Below are 17,675 nucleotides of genomic sequence, written 5' to 3'. Positions count from 1 at the left end.
TGGCCCGCAGGTCAAGTTCAATAGGAACAGCCAAGCCCCCCCCTCTTTTTTTTTTTTTTAACTGACTAGCTCTGCAGTATACTGCAAGGAGCTCTCATTCCTTATCTATCTGTCTCCCTCACACACAAACACACACACACTAATACAAACACACTCTGTCACACTCTTTTACACATATTGATAGTGGCACCTGAATCTGACAATAAAAACTGCACAAAATAAATGAATTCTCACACGACCACATGATTAAATCCCATTCTCGAGAATCCATCACGTCTAATTTTCAGCATGAAAATGAAGTTTAACTCATGGTCAAAAGACAAACTGTAAGTTAAAATGAGGTTTGGATATGGTTTGTAACACGGTTTTTGTAATGTTAATGTAAAAAATAAATAAACATAACTCGCCCAGATGGTCTGTTCCGTTTTTGTTCACATCACACGATGAACATGACTTTAATTTTCCTGACAAATAAATATGAATTTTCCTGTGAGATCATGCTGATCGAGACACACAAATCCTTTAAATGCATGCACCGTACAACCAGAGACACACAGGGAAACATGCAGAGCAAGACAGCCGAAATCAGAGAAATTCTCACAACACGCTGGAGACGCATCTCAGTAAGCAAAAGCATGCCGGGATTGTTTGGGAGGGGGAATCCCACTTGACTAAAATCTCTCTTTTCCTCTCTCTATAATTTTTTTTTTTTTTTACTCTTTTATGATTCTGGAGTAATTTATCCCTCAGAGAGAAAAGGAGACAGACAGACGGACAGACAGAGGCAGAGACAGCGGGGGAGAGAGCGCGAGAGAGTCCCACATTTGGCACTACACTTTGATTTAGCGAAGCAAATTTAATTTTGTTTGCTTTATGCAAAAAGCGGCATCGGCCTCGACTTCTGTTGATTTCCACTGGAGGCAGAAACATCGCTAATGGGAGCTAGCGCCGCACTCACCACAGCTACAGGGCTACGACACTAACTGAATTAGCCTCATGCATATATTTAATACAGACCTACTACACAAATTAGCCTGGTGGTATGTAGCCTAGCACCTCTCCAGTGAGGCTTTGAGATCTGAGCAGCAAATTAATTGGCTAGGTTGCCTCCAAGAGTGCCTCCTCTGTTTTCCCTCCACCCTGAATTATGCTTTTCAATTGCTAAAGCATATTTGATATGCATGGAGGAGAAGCGTGTAAAGCAGTATTCCTTCACAAAAAAATGCAATGTTTGCTTTCATTTCTTCGCTTTTGTGCATCTGCCAATCATATAATGAGACAGCTGCAAGAGAAAAGTTTGTGAACCCTTTAGAATTACCAGGATTTCTGCATTAATTACTTGTAAAATGAGCCTAATCTTTGTCTAAATCACATTTACAGACAAACACAATTTCACTAATAACACACAAAAAGTTCTACTTTTAAAGTCTTGCTGATCTCACTGAGTGATAAAGTGCAGGCTGAAAAAAATAAGTCAATATCTTTGCTAATAACATTACTTGAATTCAGGCATTCCAATGCAGGAGATGAAATTAAGCTCCATCCACACAGGAAGCAAACTGCTTTGTCGCTGATGTTTAGTCGCTAGGGGACATTCCAAGTTCTGGTAGCCTAGGTAACCCTATAATATATTTACTACCAGATTATATGGTGGTAATTCGTAGTTCTCTCAACCCGTGTTAAAAGGACCCATTTGACGTAGTCTATGTATCTGGTTAGGATCCTCATAAGCCCGTCCCTTTGGAGGTGGTTTGGCACCTCAAAAGGGCACCTGGGTTAGACCCACAAGTCAGAGCAATTATGTTCCTCATATGGCTTGGGAATGACTCGGGAATCCCCAGGAGGAACTGGAAAGTGTAGCTAAGGAGAAAGATGCCTGTGATCCTGCAAAGATCACATCAAGAGCACAATAACTGCCAGAAATCTCTACAACTAGCCCAAATCTTTGATTCAGTGTCCACTATAAAAAAGACACTTAATAACAACGTTGTTAGTGGCAGATACCACAAAATCACCTGGATGTTCCACACAACAGCATCTCTGGGATGCTGTTGTGTGGTTAGGGTACAGTATTACACAAAACCTGGGACAAGGTTTTGTGTATTACTGTGACAAAAGTGAAATTCCTTGGCATTTTGGCATTTGGAGGGGAAAAAAACCTATGGCGCATGGTAGAGGAAGCATGATGGTTTGAGGCTGTTTAGCATATAGTGCAGTCGGGTTGCTTTGCAATCACTGAGGGAACAATTAATTCTAAATCTGAGAATGTCATCGCAGCAGTCTCTGACTAAAAGCTCCGCAGAGTTTGGGTAGACAAAGCAATGATTTAAAGCACACATTTAAAGCACAAGTAAAGCAACAATAGAACGGTTGAAAGAAAAAAAATCCTGTTTTTTGTATGTCCAAGTCAGAGTCCTGACCTTAATTCATTAATATGCTGCAACATAACCTGAAGAGGGCTGTTCAGTTGAGGCATGACAGAAATATTGATGAACTGAAACACTTTTAGAGGGAGGAATGGTTCGAAATGACTCCTCATTTGCAAGCAGCTATATGAAACTTTCATTGCAGTTTCTTTCTGCCAAAGAAGCTTCTGAAAATTCAGGAGTTCGCTTTCTTTTTCCAGCCTGTACTTCAAGTTATTACTTAAATTGGTGAATAAAGACAAATTGTATACTTGCGACTAAGCTAAAGATCAGATAAGATTTAATCCGTGCAGAAATCCTGGTACCTTGTCTTCAAATTTCCAGTTATATGGTTGCATATGCACAATTGTTTCATTAAATAAGCTGTTACACATCGGAGTACAGCCTTCAATATTAGAGTTACTCCACAAATACATATCCTCTTGGCAAATACCACGTTGCTTTCATGTTTTATTTGACAGTGAATTTGTCTGTTCATTATGAAATTCCACATGCTGAGAGACACTGTAATGAACTTGAGCACATCTGTATCCCATGGTAACTAGAGACTGGAAACACTGGGGGACTAATCCTTTGAAGATTTCATACTCAGGGAAAAAAAATTGGAGGTACATGTAAGGAAAGCAACACAGGAAAGCAAAAAAGAAAAAGAAAAACTTGATTTAAAAGAGCTTTAGAAAGAGAAAACAAGTAAGAGAACAAGACAGAGATTAGTTTGATTACCACACTGAGAACAACCATTACTGCTCCCCAAGGCCTTACCCCTATCCATCTTGGTTCGATTTCTGGACATGCATCTTGGGTAAGTTTCAGGAAAAGATCTTTAAATGTAGTCATGCCTCACACCATCTCTCACATGTTATCCATTCGACACACAATGTCCTCTTTATCTTAACTTCATGAACATAGCAACATGACTGATTTCAGCACAAATTATTTAAAACCAGGAGATGTGGTTGATGCTTCTCACATCACACACTGGTTTACTTATAAACTCAGGGGAATATATGTTACTTGGCCCAAACTCTAGCCTTTGCATCTGGGTTTGGCGTGGGTGCTGCACTGGAGGGGGGGCCTGTGTGTTTGTTGGGTGTTTAAAAAAGACACACAAAAGTAAGAAGTCTATTGAATAGCCCTCCCTCTGCCCTCGTTTCACAACCCCCAGCAGCTCGTAGGAGTGATGGAGGACACAGGGGTTAAAGGCAGTTAGATTCTCTGGTAAAGAGATGAGATGCATGCAAGTGACATGATCCACAATAAAAGCACATTTCATAGAATAAATGTGGAGTCCCCTTTTTAATATATGAAATATGCATTATAAATATACATCCATATATTGTGTCCTGTATCTAAAATGGAAATCTAAAATGTTTTTTTGTAAACTCAACTGTGAGATAATTTAATCTTCTTGAACTACACTCGTTAAAACAAAAGGCATCACAACAAGGCAGTAAACAGAAACCTTGCAAAACCAAATGAAAAGCAGCTCCTCAAACATTTTTGTTGATAAAAATAAAAATGTCCATCTTTCCATTCACCCAAACTTACCCAGCTGTTTTCACAATGCAACTCCCTCTTTATCTTTTATGCCCTATTCCTCTTTACCCTCTCCTTCCATTTCTCTGTGCACCATTGTCATCCTTTCATCTCCAAAGCAAGAGAACTCACCTTCGCCCCTCTGTTCTGATTTGTAATTGACCAATTTAGTAACTAGTGTTTGCACCTGTGAGTCATCAGTGTGGCCAACTGATCCTTTTGCTTCAGCGTTTTGACAGACAATGCTTTAGCACATGAACACAAGAGAGCTGAGTTGTGAAGACTGTGCCAAATATTGTCAACTGTGTTGGGGGAGAGAAAAAAAAGTATGATTTCACATTGGAGTCTAAGTGAAAAGCAGACAATGTGCTTGTATTTTTTGGTTTCAAGGGGTTTTAGACAGAGCTGTCAGGTTTTTGTAAGCGTGTGTTAAATTTAGTTGTTAACATGTAAACAAGATAGAGAAAAAAAATGTGTAAAAGCAGTAGCAAAATAACTTTTTGTCTCTTTTGGGTACTTTTTTCCTACCTTCGTGTAATGCACATAGTATTGCGATTTTGCAGACAATCTCTTAAGACTAACTTTTCCGCTATTTTGGATGTGTGACAATCATGGTGATAGTGCAGGGTCAAGTAATTAAAGCTCAAGTCTTAGAGACTGACCTCCAACCAACTGGCAACCATCTGGAACACACCGTCTTGTTTACACAAAACGCAAAAATGAAGATCATTTGCCTTCAAAGTAAAAGTTGTGCCTCAGAACTGCACCAAGCACATTTTAAAAGGTGTGGCTGTCTCAATTTAATTGTTAACATTTTTTGAAGTTTTACCACTGCTTAGCTAGTAATTAGCAAATATCTGCAGATAAGTCAGAATTTTCCATGAAATCTATGGGCAACTGAGGCAATCTGCTGGCGACTAAAGCAATCCTAAGGATATTTTTGGTCCAGCACACTTGTTTCCAACTTCTTTGAAATAAGAAATTTTTCTTAGTGGCCAGTGGTTGTTTCACTTCCGATATGGTGGATATCTCAAGCAAAACACACATGACATCAAGAAACTTCAGTACTTACTAGATTAAGGTCTGAATTTCACAAACTAGCTGTGCACTCATAGCGAATAATAATAGCAACATCTCATGGATTGTTAAGCTAGCTGCATTAGCAAACATTTGCACCTTGCTAACTCTTTGACCACTCATAAACCTAATTTCTTCTTCACTGACGGTGACATGTTACAACGCCACATTAAACAGTAATGTTTGATAAAAACAAAGTTTTTGTTAGCTAGCTAGCATTGGCATTGGCTAGCAAGTTGTTTGGCCCCCCAATTATACTGAAATTGTGATCAGAGTAAGAAGCTTGCAATATTCAACCTTCAAATCTTTGACTGTTAAGGACATCCCAGTAAGATGCTGGTATCTGTACATTTCACTGTGAATCCCCAAACGTATTGAAAATAGCAAATAAAAGTATACTAGCACACAATTTAAAGCTAATATCTCTATATACACATAGTAGTATACACTAAATGTGAAAATAACTGCTAAATGAGACTCACCATAAAGTTTTCTCATCTAATGGCCTAATTGATACGTTTGCTGTTTCACACACAAACAATGACATCACCATAGTCCCATCACAACTGTAATCTTCTCCTGAACACTTGGACTCACTACACAAAGAAAACCTTCATATCAGTGCTGATATAGGAGTAGAAGGAATTGCAAAGAGATATTTTTTCAGTTTTCTCCAGAAAGTTTAATCTTTTTAAGCTGTTGCAGCATCTCCCTCTGAATAATCTGAGAGTCTCTGAGTTCTTGTACTGATACATCATTGAAATAAAAGTAAAAATCGATAGAAAATGGTGTCTTCAACCTGGCGCATTCCACATTACAAAAACCAAAAAAAGCATATGACAAGATGAAACAACACCAAATCACGGCTCACGCTAGCTGATGCGATGTCACTTTTGGCTGCCCACCATCCACCTCCACCCCAACTGTGAACATAGTCTTTAACCCTCAGAAACTCCTGACTTAATATAAAATATTTCCCAAACTATTGCTACTATAGCAACAGTTATCAGTTTTTATTAATTTTACTTCTGTTGGTTCCTGTTTTTTTGTGGTCGGTGATCTGTCCCCAATGATTAGAGGAAACCGATAACCATTTAAGAAAGAGACATTAAACTTTACACTAGAAAAATTAGCTGATTGGAATATCGAAATACAACATCCTTTCCTGTCAATACCTGCATTGATCTGTATTAGTAATCAATAGAGAGACCTATGTTTGTAAGATCAGTCTAGACAGCAATGTCCCTCCTCGGTTAGGGTGCAAAGCAGTCAGTCATACATTTCAGCTCTTTAAATCATTCTCTGATTGTGTGTACGCACAAACATGGAAACTTGCTGTTTGTTTCTCAATTTAAACACTCTGCACCTCTTTATAAGGATTTTACTCACTCTGCTCATTTTCATCGACAAACTCCAATTTATTACTTCAATCTTTCACATAAACAGTGTATACCCAGGTACAAACAACCAGTCTCTGTCTTCGCTGAAGGCCTATACAGGACTCATTCATATCGACTGTGCTCACACAGTAACCCATTGTGTGTCCATTTGCATGGATAGCTGTAGATTTATTTGTACTGTAGGGCGCAGTGCAGATTTGTGTATGGACGTTTATGGAGATTTACTCCTGCTTTAACCCCAGGGTTAGCCATCAGTATTGATTGGAACAGACTTAGCCTGATTTTAATCCCTGCTTGGCCCAAGACTATCGATCAAGACGCTGAGCTTTCAAGTGGGTTTAACGACCTACCTGCCCCTTCTCCCGTCCCACACTCCCCCTTTTCCTGATGTGCTCTTTTTCTGCTTGAGGAGAAAAGGGAGAGGTTTGTTATCACCCCCCAAAGCAGAAGTGACACGAGGCTTTAAGCTTGTATCCACAAGGCCACACACTCCAATACAACCCTACACCTCCAAACCATTACACCAGGCTGTGACAAGTAGCTGCTGGTAAAATACGACTGCTTCCCCTGACTGGAGTTTGTGTAGGACATTTTAAAGAAGGAGGAGAGATGAATCTGTGCACCTCGACAGCAATGTCACGGTAAAAATACCTGCCGGTGAATTATGACCACTTAGCTAGAGGTAGGACCGTCCCTTTATGTCTTTATAGGTTCTCTGAAGACAGTTATATGGGACAACATGGGAAGTCTTATTGTAGCTCTGGTGTCTTGGGACTTGAGGAGTGTTGTGAATTTATAGATCCACAGAATGGTCACCAGTCTGATTGGTCCACCACAGAAACACTGGAAATCGAGATCTAGGCTTTAGAGGTATTTGACTATATGTGTGTGTTGGCTTTCCACCCCCTATACAGAAATATGAATTTGAGTATTTGAGTGTATTTCTGTACTTTGAAACATTTGTCACTTTTTGTGTAAAATACAGCTAGTGGTGTCTGCATGTGTGTGTGAGATAGTTACTGCGCTTGGTGTTTCTCCTCCATTTGTCCTCCCAGAGGCAGATCAGGCGAAGGGGAAATAAATTGGAGAAAGAGAATAAATCAATGCTAAACTGAGCACCAGTGAGACCTCCCAACCCTGACACCACCTCTTACACACATAAACACACACACGTACACAAATGCACAATGTGAAACGTGTCCATGGAAATTGGTGTATATGTCCATATATCAGTACTTACAAGCTAGGAAAGAGAAATTGGCTGTTTATATGTATGCAAACCATTAGCACTGTGCAAAAATCTTGAGCTACCCCCTCATTTCTTTGTATTTTGCTAGAAAAATTGAAAATTGGTGCAGTGATTTGTTTACCTCTTAGGCAAGATTTCTCGTCATCTCATTAAGTAGTCTTCAGGAATAGTTTTCCAGGCTTCCTAAAGGGTATTTAAAGCTCTTCACTGGATTTTGGCTGCCTTTTTATTCCATATTGCTCCATAATTTTGAGGTCCAAGCTCTGGGGGAAGATATTGTTTGTTTTTTGATCCAGCTGTGTGTGTGTGCGTACTGCAGTGTGTTTGGGGTCATTGTCATGCTGAAAAATTAATCTGGTGCCAATCAGACAGTTTCCAGACATTCACTCTTGTACCTCTCTCTTGACCTCTCTATATATTGGCAACAACTTGTACCAAAAATCTCTAATTTGTATTCATCAACAGGTCCAAGAAACCTTTTGTCACTGATTTTCAGTCCAGTTCTTGTCTAATTTGGCATAACTCTTCTCTGCCTTTTCTCCCTGTTTTCCTTCCTTAGAAGCCCACCTTGCATTGAGACCATTTCTGATGAGGTTTCACTGAAGAGTCAATGGATCAACTGATGAGTCAGTTGCATGTCTCAGGTCTTGTGTCATGCCTTTAATGTATTTCTTCATATTTCTTAAAGACTTGACTTTCAGATACGGCTCATCTGCAGCAGATAGTTTTCCATCAGCTGGGAAAAAACAAGACCTCCTCCAAAGACAGGAAATTCTTGAGAAAGGTTGTTTCCCTATATGCTTGTATATGTAGCATGGAAGGACCAAAGTCTAAGTTATTATAGTCTTCTTGTATGAGCTGTTGGTATGACTGTTTGCACAGCAAGCCACGCCCCAATTCACCCTCAACCAGTCATGGCAGCCTGGTCCTGCCAGAGGTTTCCTCCTTATAAAATAGAGTTTTTCCTTCCCACTGTCACCAAGTGCTTGCTCAGAGAGAGTCGTTTGATTGTTGGAGTGTATTCTACATTATTGTACAATCTTTACCTTACAATATAAAGACCCTCAAGGTGGCTGTTGTTATGATTTGGCTCTATATAAAAAACTGAATTAAATGTTATTTGCTAGACGACTGCAGCAAAATGACCCAAATTAAATCAACCCTGCAAATATGTTCGATAGGTCCGGTTCAGCAGAAGGTACCTAGTCAGCATCAGTCTGCAACTGAAAACTGCAATGCTCGTAATAATAGAGCAGACGTTTAAGCTTTCATAAAATGTAAATGAGCAGGTTATCTTTACAGATTGGTACTAGGCTGTAAACATGGATAATGCTGGTATTTAGTTGAAGATTTTACAATTGATATTTAAGGCGACCAACTCACTGATATGAGTTTTGGTGCCAGCCTCAAATGGCCGTTCAGGGAACTGCATTTTGGCACTTCTGCACTGGCTTCATGTTTCAACCCTCCAGGTGACTACACATCAACTGACTCTACAACTATTTACGATGCACTTAAACTATCTGCGGTAGTGGTTTCAATTGCTTTCATCCTTCACACTTCATCTGGCATTTTCAGTGCCCACATGCACACCAGCAGATTAACAATCCTTAATTTGACATTAAAGTTTAATAAACAGCTTTCAGTCTCTGCATTTTAACTCACTACACAACTATACTCCAACTGACATTTCTATCATTTAGTCCAAACTATCTTTGGCACTTCAACTTCAGATTAAATTTCATCTGCAGTCATCGTTTACAGATTAGCTGACATTTTAACGGCTTTCATCTGTAAATTTTCTGAACGACAAACCGACAGCCATCATCCTTCACTATTCAACTCGCACACCAACTGCTTTAAATGCCATGCTAAAAATTTTAATTTTTAAATTCTCTGAGCAAATGATCATTGACTGATTTCAGCTGCTTTTGGTTCTTGCATTTAAAACTCTTTCAGAGCTTCAGCCTAAATTCCAACATCCATTCAAAATCTCCGATGCAAGCAGTAAACTCTTACAGACATTTTTAAAGCCATTTACTGTGTTTGTACCTGCACTTTCTAGTATAAGCCATCACAGCAACACATGTTTTCTCTGTCTTTGCTCTTTCTGTTTCAAACACCAGCATTCACTGCAGTGCTCATCATACTGGAGGAAATCCATATCAATCCAGCTGGATGTATTCTCTGACTCCAACCCCCGAAAAACAACCGAAAACACTAAAACATCACCTCCTGACATGTAGTTTTAACAGACCGCACCGAACGGAGCCCAGGCCACGTACTTCAGGCTGCAGATGGAGTCGAGCACTGGTGGTTGGGGGCGCGAGGGAGGGTGTAGATTGGGATTTTGGGGGTGCATTGGGGAATGGCTCTTCTCTGTGTTTTCTATTCAACCTAAGTCCTCTAAGACCTCCTCATCTCTTCTGAGAGGAGCAAGCTGAGATCTGATCTAATGCTGAGTGCCACATCTGAGTGAGTATGTGTGTGTGAGAGCGAGTGAGAGACACGAAACTACGATAAGAGCCTGCTGGGGACAAGAGTGTGTATGGGTAATGAACGAGGCTTGAGTGTGTGTGTGTGCGCGCGTGAGTGTTTGTGTGCTTACATTTAGGGGTAATGAATTAGTCCAGGGTTTATATTTTTCTGTGTGTGTGCCCCGTGTCTGTGCACTCTCCCTCATCTCTGAAGGGTTGTTTGGGGTATTCTGTTCAGGTTTCGCTCAGGGGGGAGGTGGGTTCTCCGAGTCTTGCATTCAGATGTAATTAGCCCAGACAATGGGCTGGTTAAAGCTGGAATCCTCCGAGCCCCCTCTTCCTTTGATTGTGTGGGCCAGCTGTGGAGGAATGGCCATTATCTCCCTGTGTCCGGCAGCATAAAGGAGCCCCCCTTGCCCCAGTTACCCCTGTGTTAGAGTTCCCACAGGGGGAGGGACATGGGCTGGTCACATACTGGTCTAGAGAAAGTGAAAGCAGCCAGAGTACTGGTGTGCTTGCAAACATTCGCTCACATTAATGGCTTCACCTCACACTTGAACTGTTCGTTCTCAAAGCAGTGTGGGAGAGCGGGTGGTACTGTTTACACAGGAGCCAATAAAAAAAGGCTTTTCACATCTGGATTCAAAAAGTGCTGGCCTTTAATGTAGTACTCCTGCTGCACTGATACACCCAAAAAATAAATAAACAGAGAGAGTAAAAACAAATTCAAATACAGCAAAAATGTAGGAAATGTAAAAAAGGAACAGATGCCTTTCTTCTGTGGGTTTTTCCGTGCGCGTGTTTGTTTTCGTTCCATCTCAATCATAATCATTCAATCATAAATATCTCATAAAGAGTTGTGCCTGCGCACAGGGACACTTTGGCCCATTAGACTTGGGAAGAAATTGAATCTTTACAGCACTGGGGCCATAATTACTGTTAATTTAACGCTCAGAATCTCCATCATTAACTTTCACTCGTGAATACAGACAGGGAAACGAAGACTGCATGTGTGTGCAAAAGCGCTGCCTGTGTTGACAGCATAGCCGGCCCTTTGACTGAATTAACAACGACCTCTTCGTCTTGTAAGAACAGGACCCGCATCGTTTATGCGTTATTAAGTCCTGTAATTGGGCAGCCAGTAGTTTGCATATTAGTCTATTAGGGTAATATGTTTTGCCTCTCTCAACACACGGCTTGCCAGAGCCCCTGGCGACACATTTGGTAATTCTCCGAATTACACCCTAATCATAAGCCAGTGTTCTTTCGATCCCTATAAATCTGAGCGCGTCAGTTTATGTCTATGCATCCTCGGCTCAATCAGTTGAAGGATTTATTGGTTAACCTATCAGTTCTTATATGAATTTTTATTGTAGGTCACCGTGGTCTTCAATAACCTTATAAATGCTATTTTCTTTGCATGCCTTAGAGTCCCTCTGACTTTAAATTTATTTTATATATATATATATAAAAGATTACACAGATGTTCCTTGATGCCCATGATGCTGCACAGCATCCCTGTTTGAAGGTGAAACATTGATGTTTTTTTGGTCCTTTGAGGTTCCTTTAACCTCCTAATAGCTATGATGTCTTACAGTCAGTGCCCCACTTTGAGCCAATAAAATCACATCTCCTAAATACCAGTAGTTGCCAAAGTAGGTCCAGGGACCCCCGAGGGGTCTAATAGGGTTTCAGGGGGACTCAGCAGAATGAAGAATAGTTTAATTTCAATATTATTGCATTAATTTAAAGATAGGACCAGCAGATGCTGCAAAAAAATTAGTGCTTTGATGAATTTTCACTAACTTAACTGATATTGTCTTCCCAACACCTTAATGATCCTGTGCTACAATGATAAACGAGGTACTGAAAGCCTTTAGTGAAAGCTTAGTTTCCATTAAAAACACTTTCATGGAGAATTCAAAGTCTTCAAAATGTACACAAAGTAGTGTTTATAATATAATATGCATTAAAATCGTCATTACAGCACAGCTTTAATCAAACATCAGTGCATCAGATTATGTTTAAAAGCTCAATCTTCATAGTTACAGGTAACATTAGCTGTCAAATAAGTGTGGAATTTTCTGGATTAGTCTAAAGTTGCATTAATTATTCAGCTAAGAGATTTTAAAGTGCAATAAAGTGGATATTTTAAATGGTATTTATGGGACTTGTGGGTATACCATTTAAAACTCATGTTGGAGAGCACTAATTTGCTGAAGGAGGAAATATTTTCTACATTTTGTTCCTCATCCGCACATTAAAGGTCGAGGCCTGCTGTCTGAAAAGCCAAGCCTCGCGTGCCACATCTCAAAGTTTACCCAACAGGCAGGTGGAGGTGGGGGCGGGTGGTGTAGGGTGGAGTGGGCTCAGAGCAGGCTGAGGGATCCATTCTTGTAAGCCTCCTCTATTTTCGGCCCCGATTTGCCCTCTCCTCTGCCCCCCGCCCCCTCCTCCCTATTATTTGTCCCGTCGGCCGAGAGCGCGGCCCCAATGAGCCCTTTGGAACGGAACGAAAAGAAGGAGCGAATTGCAGCTGTGACGTGGGCGTTGTTGTTCCATTCACTGCGTTCGCCATGGTAACGGGGCAGAAGCTGGAAGCACGCAGCCCCTCTCTCTGGACAGCGTCCTGGGGGCAGAGAGGCAGCTGGAAGTTTCTCGTCACGATCGCTGCTTTGTTTTCGTGGCGCAAAATAACCTCCAGATATCCAACTTCACGCGCGTGGAATCAGACGTGGTCGGAATGTTTGGTAATTTTGAACATTTTGCTCTCTGAAAGTTGCGTTTAAAAAAACGATTAAAACGGGAGTGATGACTATCCTACAATAATTAATATGTAAAGTCTTCATCTCGTGTGTAACTTTTACGCAGCGTTTTGACGCACAAATCCAACACTTGTGACCCAGTGACCCAGATCAAGGTTATAAAAGTACTTTAAAACAAAGACAGAAACGTCAGACCCCTCCCCCCCCCCTTTTTTTTTCTTTTAGTACAACCCAGGTTCTTCTGCCTATTCTGTGTTTACACTGCCTGATTTCTCCCTCCACTTTGTAGTACTCTAGCATCCTGCAGGACTGCCTGTATTGTTGGGCAGAGTGATTGGGGTTTCTGTACAATCTCCCGTGACCAATGAGCGGGGTGCTGTCAGGGGTAACCACATCTGTCAACCGTTCTTGGCCAATAAAGAGCGGAGCGAGGCGGACCACAGGTGCGCGCCTCTGCGTCCCCTTGGCACAGCGCCCGGGAGATGCTGGAGAGAGACGCCTAGCTGCCCCGTGGCGCAAAAGAGTTACTGTCAAAGGCAGCCTCCTTTTAACTCCAGCTATCACTCTGGCTCCGATAGTTATGGCGACCGCAACGTCCAACCACTACAGCGTCCTCAGTACCCCCAGCAGCGCGCCGCCGCCGCACTCGGAGTCCGGGAGCATGCAGCAGGCGGCAGCGTACAGGGACGCGCACACCCTGCTCCAGAACGACTATAGCACGTTACCGGGCGCTGGGCATCCGCTCAGCCACGCGCACCAGTGGATAACAGCGCTGTCTCACGGTGACAGCGGGGCACCCTGGCCGTCTAGTCCCCTCGGAGAACAGGACGTGAAACCCGTATTGCATGACAGTGACCGAGAGGAGCTGCAGAACTCCAGCAGTCTGCAGCAGCAGCAGCAGCAACAGCAGCAGCAGCAACAGCGACACCCTCACCTAGCGCACCAGCAGGCGCATCACGACGCCAGAGCATGGCGAACCAGCACAGCCACAACGCACATCTCCGGTATGGCGACATCTGAGGGCCAGAGCCTGGTGTACTCTCAGTCCGGCTTCGGTCTGATGCCGGGGGGAGAGCAAGGGGGGATGCACCACCACCCTCTGCGCGAAGAGGACCACCACAGCCACAGTCCGCACCTCAGTGAACACGGAGGCGGCCCCGGGGCCCACCAGCAGTCTCTCACACACCATCACCAGCACGGGGGCCATCAGGATCAGTCTGACGAGGACACGCCGACCTCTGACGAGTTGGAGCAGTTTGCCAAGCAGTTCAAACAGCGGCGAATCAAGCTTGGCTTCACCCAGGCGGACGTGGGACTGGCTCTCGGGACACTGTACGGGAACGTTTTTTCTCAGACGACCATTTGCAGGTTCGAGGCGCTTCAGCTCAGCTTCAAAAACATGTGCAAACTAAAACCGTTGTTGAACAAGTGGCTGGAGGAGGCGGACTCCACCTCGGGGAGCCCCACCAGCTTGGATAAAATCGCGGCACAGGGACGGAAAAGGAAAAAGAGAACCTCCATTGAGGTGGGCGTCAAAGGGGCTCTGGAGAGCCATTTTCTCAAATGTCCAAAACCGGGAGCAGCGGAGATCAACTCCCTAGCGGACAGCCTGCAGCTGGAGAAGGAGGTGGTGAGGGTTTGGTTTTGTAACCGGCGGCAAAAGGAGAAGAGGATGACGCCCGCTGGGGGACAGATACCTGGAGGAGAGGACATGTACGGGGACACCCCTCCTCGCCACGGAGGACAAACTCCCGTGCAGTGACCTCAGTTCTCAATCCCGAGTAAAAACACGGACCCCTTAAAGGAGGTGTAACGCCTCCTTATTTCTTTTATTCTCTGTGCTGGACCGCTCGGAACTGGACCTCAGCCAGTTTAGATGTTGGACCCACGGACAGACACAGTGGGGACACGCAGTGGCACGCGAGCGCTAAAAATACTCATAGCAGAGCCGTATGGAGAGGTTTCATGCCGCAGAACTGCCAAACGTATCGGGGTGGTGTGTGCTAACCAGAAAAAAAAAAGAATAAGAAAAAAACAGCGACATTTTCTTTATGCCAGACCCAGGCGCCAGTGTGCCATCATCAAATATGTTATTTAAAAAATAGAAGAAGAAGAGATGAAAAAAAGGCAGAGTGTGACACGGACGAGACGTGTCCGCGGGGAGAAAAAACATAAAAACTCGCTTCGGGCATGATGATTTAGTCGCAGTGAGTGTGGGTAAATAAACGCCATCTTTCCATCATAACAAAAGCAACAGGGGTTCTTCGCGGCATGTGGCAAGAGAGGGCTGAAATGGCAGACACCTGCTGTACAATGTTTAAAAATTAAAGCCAATACCAGCCAGATAACTTATTATTATTATTATTATTATTATTGTAAAATTGTAGGTATTCGTCTAAATTTATTGTGACGACCTCAACTTATTCACAATAAAAATACAGTATTGCTTTAATATAATAAAATGTGAAAGTATTTACATTTTTACATTCCCAATTTAGCAGCAAATAATAATAATAAAATAAATAAATAAATAATAATAATAATACAATTGAGACTGAGTATTGGTGGACTTCAAGGCTTTTCCTTTTGTGCAGACATTTCTGTGCGCCTGTTTACAGTGTGTTTTTGCTGTTTGTTATTTCTGTACTTTTCCAAAATGCTGTGACGAGAAAGACCGAGACTGTCCGGCTGGAACACTCTGAACAATCCAGCCCATTTTGCCTTCTTTTCCTGAGAAGAAGAAAAAAACTGAATATATCCTGGTACCAGCTCTGGCCACAGTGGCTATACTTCTACTACTACTACTGTATGACTCATTCATTCACGGAGAAGGCGATCTGTGGGATGTATCTTCATCCGTTTTTGTATTGCTTCGTTCGTTCGTTCGTTTGGTTGTTTGTATGTTCAGTTTCTTTTCTGTCAGTCTGTGCCAAAGCACAAACACAGACACGTGTTTTTGTGCCACTGAAATCCTGTGATTGATAACCTGATCTGATAGTAGGAGTGTATGTGGGAGGAAAAACCCACTAAAAGGTTCTTTTACCAAATTATGAAGAATAAATATACATATATATATATAATACAGAAAAAAAGAAAGAAAGAAAGTGGAAACTCAAATAAAGCTGAGGAATACTGATGACTGGAGAGGAACATTTTTAATAGACCAAAGCTTGTTAATGTGAGACAGTGTACAAAAAAAATAACAAACCTGAATGTATAAGTCTTACCTAACAACATCAAAGTAGGTCTATAACCTCCCTTTTCATCGCCAATCATAAAAAATAACCATAGCAATATTTTTATGTAACGTTTTGCAATACGCACATGGCATTTTTTATTTATGGGTAGGTATTACATAACAATTCGCCCTCGATTAAAATAAGGCCCCATATTTGTGAAATTTAAAAAAAATACTGTAATCACACCCTGTTTAATCTTCAGCTGAATTTGAGTTTCTGATGTGTGGATGGGAAAAAAGAGGCAAACCAAAACAAAATAGCAGTGACCTGAAATCTGTGATCAAACGAAGAGGAAAAAGAAATCAACGATTGCACAATTTCTAAATGCTTTTTGTCATTAAAGCGTATTTGTTTTCTAAAACTCTGCAGTCCTGCACGTTCATTGCGCTTCAGGGTGGAAGAAAGAAGGGGGGGGGGGAGTCGCATTTAACTGTATTTTTTATTGTGTGCGGACTCGCATTAAAATTGGGGATTTTATCAGTTCGTCTCGGTTGTTTAAAATGTTTCACCTGCTTCGCTGAAGTGTTTGCTACCGCTGATGTACTCTGATACTGCTGTGCGATGGATGTTACAGAAGATGCTCAGCAAGTGACTTCAAATTATTATTATTAGGATGAATGCGAAATGTGATCGACAAGCACGGCGAGATAAATTTCTGACCATCGAAGCAAAATTTAAAAAAATGTTATTAGGCAATGAATAAATAAATAAAAAGCAGGCCTGTCTGTAAAGGATGTGAAATGAAGGTATATAGGCCTCACTGCAGGTGAGGTACAGAAGCTGATGTAACAATAGTGTTATTATGTATAATTGGGCCTGCTGCCATCAGCATGCACACTAAAAATAACCATAAACCTGTCCTATTTATCATTTTCATGTACGATGACGTAATATACAAATAGTTCAAATGGGAAACGTGTGCAAATAAATTAACACTGAAATGTTGTGCAAAAAAAAGGAAAAAGAAAATATCGACAGGGTTTTTCAAATAGAGATTAAAAGGTTGTGGCTTCAGTCTAAGTTACAAAAAAAATGAAGCTTAAACTGTTGTTTCAGAACCTGTGCGAGCCTTCACCAGCTGGAAATGCATTTAACAGTACATCTCTGCACTGGGTTTGTTCACCTCGTGTCTGTACTGTATGTTTTATTACACCTTGGCCTGATCGGTGGTCAAATCGGAAAGTGTCCTGACGCCACCTGGTGGTTTAAAGGAAGCCTCAAGAGCCTTAAGTTGAATGTAAGGTGGTCGATTTTTGAACGGTGAATGCCGATGTTCAAAATTATTATTTTTACAGGCCAGTGTGTCCATTATTCCATAATCATCGATTTTCATGAATAATAATTAGGTAATTAGTTATGTGATGAGGTTACAGAACAAGAGAAGACACACAAGCTTAAAAATGGCATTAAATTTTTAAAGTAGGTAAAAAGTGAAGAACACATACAGATTTTGAATTTTACTCATTTTTGAGTGAAATTATTATTATCATTATTATTATTGTTATT

The 17,675-nt window shown here is 41.6% G+C and overlaps 1 protein-coding gene across 1 annotated transcript; it reads left to right on the top strand.

Annotated features, from left to right (window-relative positions):
* The first annotated feature begins 12,866 nt into the window (after positions 1-12,866).
* pou3f2a (POU class 3 homeobox 2a) lies at positions 12,867-16,530 on the top strand. Its single transcript, XM_084953703.1, has one exon. It carries the CDS (start codon positions 13,295-13,297, stop codon positions 14,690-14,692), a length of 1,398 nt encoding a protein of 465 aa, XP_084809829.1. The 5' UTR covers positions 12,867-13,294; the 3' UTR covers positions 14,693-16,530.
* The last annotated feature ends 1,145 nt before the right edge of the window (positions 16,531-17,675 follow it).

The sequence above is a fragment of the Perissodus microlepis genome, chromosome 15 (genome assembly GCF_051167445.1).
Source record: "Perissodus microlepis isolate ML-2025 ecotype Zambia chromosome 15, ASM5116744v1, whole genome shotgun sequence".
Classification (NCBI taxonomy): domain Eukaryota; kingdom Metazoa; phylum Chordata; class Actinopteri; order Cichliformes; family Cichlidae; genus Perissodus; species Perissodus microlepis.
This window is presented reverse-complemented; position numbering and strand designations above follow the sequence as displayed.